This window comes from Ochlerotatus camptorhynchus, unplaced genomic scaffold, assembly GCF_037179485.1.
Source record: "Ochlerotatus camptorhynchus isolate MF236.1 unplaced genomic scaffold, CSIRO-AGI_Acam_v1.1 ptg000125l, whole genome shotgun sequence".
NCBI classification, from domain to species: Eukaryota; Metazoa; Arthropoda; class Insecta; order Diptera; family Culicidae; genus Ochlerotatus; species Ochlerotatus camptorhynchus.
The window spans coordinates 1,800,050-1,804,330 of record NW_027040615.1 but is presented as its reverse complement, the minus strand read 5'-3'; the positions used below and the strand labels follow the sequence as shown (position 1 = coordinate 1,804,330).

The window sequence follows — 4,281 nt, the reverse complement described above, 5'->3', positions numbered from 1 at the left end:
ATGCTAACTTGAGGTAAGTGACTGAAATTTCAGTTGACATTTCGGAGAACTTCAGGGACGTTCAGGGAACTATTAAAGAGTTCAAATACGGCTAGGATTTTCAAAGATCTTAAAAGGAGTTTTCTAGATATCTTCACCAAAACTACGGGATCTTAGGGAAGTTCCGAGAACTTTAAGTCATTTAGAAGGAAACTGTATTTGGCAGTGGCGTCGCCTTAACCTCAATCTGCACAGGTCCAACTCGCAAAACATAAACAATTATCAAAATATTGCTTGCAATGGATAGATATCGAGTTAACTAGAAGATTGAGTGTGTTTTTCAACCGATTCGAGTATGAATATGGCATTAAATCTGTTAAAAGTTGCTGCACAGGTAAAAAGTGAGGATACGCGACTCCACTGGTATTTGGTAAGTTGCTAACCAGTAGTTTCGAAATCTTATTGAAGTTCTCGGAACTCCTCTAAAGCCTCGCCAAAAGCTCCCTGAAATTCTTAGACCTTGAAGTATTCTTTGAAATTCATGCAAATTTCCTAAAGTTCTCGGAACTACCTCGAAAATTTCAGAACGAGCCAGGAAAGGAAAGTTCTCGGGACTTCATTGAAGTTCTCGGAGGATCCCGTTAAATTTTCTGGACATTTCGTATTTGAAAGTTTTGCAAGATTTAATAATGGAGCCAAACAACAATTTCCGGCTTTTACACCTCATCCCAGTTCCAAAAACTTCCATTTGGTAGTGTTTTTGCAGTGTAGAAATTATATTTTTTATGTTTTGATTTTTTTTATAAATCACTCTTGAACCACATGTTTTGAGGTCTTATCAATGTTGAACTATAATTTGTTGAAGAAAAATTAAAAAAAAAATGGTCCGCTCTGCTCAAATGGTAATCTAGATTATCGTTTACAAGAAAAATAAGCATGCATCGTTGCTTAAGTAGACGAAATCTTTACCCTCACAATGTTTCATTGGCATCTGATAAGGTGCCACCGTGAAATCCGTCCATGGCAGCATGGGACTTGCGGTTTGTGTTAAACTATCCTTTCTCACCCAACCAAGGCTACAGCGGACACCGAACCATCGTAGAGAATGACGAAGCCTTAAGGAAACTAGAATTCCAGCGAGAGATAACAGAACCAGTTTCCAGACCATTCGATTTCTGAACCCGAGAATCAACAACAGGCAACGAGCATACAGCTTTGTCTTCGTCGTTGCAACAAGTTATGACATTGAATATCTGATGACAACTTCCATAACAACATGTAGAGTGACATTGGACATTCACTATGGAAATAGTTGTCGCTTACAACGAAGTGGAGCGTTCTGTAGACTCTCCTAAGCAGGTCGGATTGTCTGGATCGACAAATTCTGGATAATCGACTGTGGAGATTTGCGGAACTGCACATTTATTGCCAAATTCTATTCCCGCGAACCCTTAAAAGTACGACTCCTTGGACACCCTGAGGAACAGCTGCAGGTCGGCTTCACCCTCTGGTCCGGTGAACAGCACCGTCAGCCGCCAGTAGCCTTCCGGGATCATCTGCGGCATGGTTTTCGGTTTCACCACAACGTGTTTGAACCAATAGTTCGCCGCCGGCAACGGACAGTGGCCCCCGGAATCTACCTGCGGCAGGTTGGTGGTTTGTTTGAACAGCTCCTGATAGTCCCGGTAGCTGTCGTTCAGAAATTGACAGAACGGTTGCTCGGGGATCTTCATCGGGTACTCGTTGAATTGGTTGTTGCCGAGGCGGCTGTAGGCACTTTTAATTTGAAACTTCCAATCGGATTCACGTTAGAATTATAGGAAATGTACGCCGGATGGGTCTTCTTACCGTGAAGCGATTGTCCATGTTCACGAAGAAGTTCATGGTGCCGTTCATAACGGCGCAGGTCCGGTTGAGCTTGGTGATGCGCAGGTTCGACTTCATGATATCGAATCCGATGGTTTGCTGAACCCGTTGGAAGGTGACGTCGGAGATTCCATCCGGCTGGACGGACCGGAAGAGGGCCGCCATAGTGAAGAGTAAACCGGGCAGCAACATTGCGTTCGGTGGAGGTCTTTCGACTTTCGGATGAGCTGTGTTCAGTCTGGATTAATAGTGTTAATTTATATATTGTAGCTGGTACTAATTAACATGATCGAATGATCTGTTAGCAGCTTAAGTACCACCGGACACGGCAATGATTTACAAGGGTGGTACCGATGTGCGTAAGCGCAATTTAAAGCAATAAAGGCAGCTGAACGGGCTATGCTATAGAACATTGATATTTATCAACTATTTAAAAAGTGTAAAATAATGGCAAACATTATTTTAGAGAGAGAATACAGATCAGGGATGTTGATCGTCAGCCGAAACATAATGCGTATCAGAGGAGAACAGCTAAATACCTGCAAGTCTTATTTTTCCGCACCAGTTTTTTTCTGAAATCGTAGTACCTTTCACACCAAAGTCACGAGGACAAATCTCATCTCGGACAAGTCATGAATGTCCCCCCACTTACTTGGCACCAGTAACGGCTGAAGCATTGGCCTGATCTGGCGGAATATGAAGCGATGCAGAAGAAAAAAACAGTAGGTTAAGTGAACCGGTTTTTAGCCCAAGAGGTTCCCTAATTGGCCCTATCTTAATTTTCAATTCATCTCAAATAAGAGAATCAAAAACTGGAGCACTAGTGCCATAACTGGATTACTTAACCTTGGAGAAAAATAAATAACTCAATCCCCTTAAATGCACCACAACAAATTAGTCCCTCGGCTCCGTTTAGCTCTACCGACATTGAGCCTTAAAAAAAACACCAGCTGGAGATTCGGTGCCAGATAAACATGAAAAATAGTTTAAATGTCAAGCCCCTTAAGAATTTCTACTGAATAAAGTTTGAAAAATACTCAGAGAATCTCTCTGAATTGCCAATTGTCGTGGATTTATTAATAAAAAATATTTTACGGGAATTTCCAGAAGTAATTTCAGGAATATTCATGAAACTGCCGATAATTTTGCCGAAATAACCTTGATGGCGTTTCCGTGCTGAATTTTTTATAAAAATTTCAAGGACGCCATTTAAAAAAAAAATAAGATCCAAAATGGTCAAATTTTAGCAAAAATGTGAATCATTGCCCATAACAAACAATTACGGAAAGTTTCATGAAAAACGGAGAAGGTCCAGTCTTCTTGAATCGCCATTTGGCGTGGAACTGCTCCAATGTTGATTTAAGTTCACCTAAAGTTCTATTGATGACGGGCTATTCAAAGACTACGTAGATGATTTTTCAAAGGTTTTAGACCCCTCCCCTCTTCCTCTTGAGTAACAATCATCCATACATTTTTTTTAATTTATATGGACTGTAGACTACTAGACACTCACCCTTCATAAGAACCTATCTTCTTCTTCCTCTTTGGCTTTATTACGTCCCTGCTGGAAACGCCAGGACTCAACATAGTGTTCTTTGAGCACTTTCACAGTTATCAATTGAGAGCTCTCTCAGCCTGTATCATTTTTGCATTAGCATAATTGTGTGACAAGTACAATCATACTCCATGCCCAGGGATATCGAGAAATTTTTGGAACTCGAAAAAAAGCCCGGACCTGGAATCGAACCCAGCTGTCTCCAGCATAGTCTTGCTGCGTCTTAATCGATTTCTCATCCAAAGCCCCTAATCTATACGTTTGACATGAGTTCTCAGTTGATCTTCTTCGATCACCGACCGACGTCCTTAAGACAATCCGTTCGTAGATATAGTGACAATTTGTGTGAATTATCTAGATTTCCTAGTTGAGCATGTCCTTAAAAAACAACACAAATAGCCATTGTAGACCCCAGGATCCTTGACATCTTCTTGGTGCTACCTGAGCCAACATTGAACAATGTCTTACGGAAACTTCTTTCCTATTGTCTGTATCGAATCACCGAAGCTTGGTCGTTTCTTGATCCGATTTACGATGGATGAATGTCCCTGAAGTGACTTACCTGAAAGGAGAAAGCGAAACAAAGGCAAGGAATTAGTCGAATACTAGGTTATTATTCGTTAACAAATTCGTTCGCAAATATGTTAACGAAGAAGTCACCCTCCAACGATCAGCCAAAACATAACTGAAAACAATGTCCACGCTGGGGACCTGCAGAGCATGCAACATCATCTCTTAATGCATTCAAAATTTAATGACATGATTTAAAGCGTGCTTCGTCCGTACACCGTAATTATCGCAGTCACGCGAATCACTTTTCGAAGTAAGTATACACCGGAGAGTATACGCGAAACACTTTGATTGATACCTTCCGTAATTAA

The 4,281-nt window shown here is 41.1% G+C and overlaps 1 protein-coding gene across 1 annotated transcript; it reads right to left on the bottom strand.

Annotated features, from left to right (window-relative positions):
• Window positions 1–1,430: 1,430 nt before the first annotated feature.
• LOC135700016 (uncharacterized) lies at window positions 1,431–2,077 on the bottom strand. The gene is made up of 2 exons (XM_065220373.1): window positions 1,828–2,077; window positions 1,431–1,769 (listed from the first exon to the last, which is right to left on the bottom strand). Exons 1-2 carry the CDS (start codon window positions 2,035–2,037, stop codon window positions 1,431–1,433), a joined length of 549 nt encoding a protein of 182 aa, XP_065076445.1. The 5' UTR covers window positions 2,038–2,077.
• Between the last annotated feature and the right edge of the window lie 2,204 nt (window positions 2,078–4,281).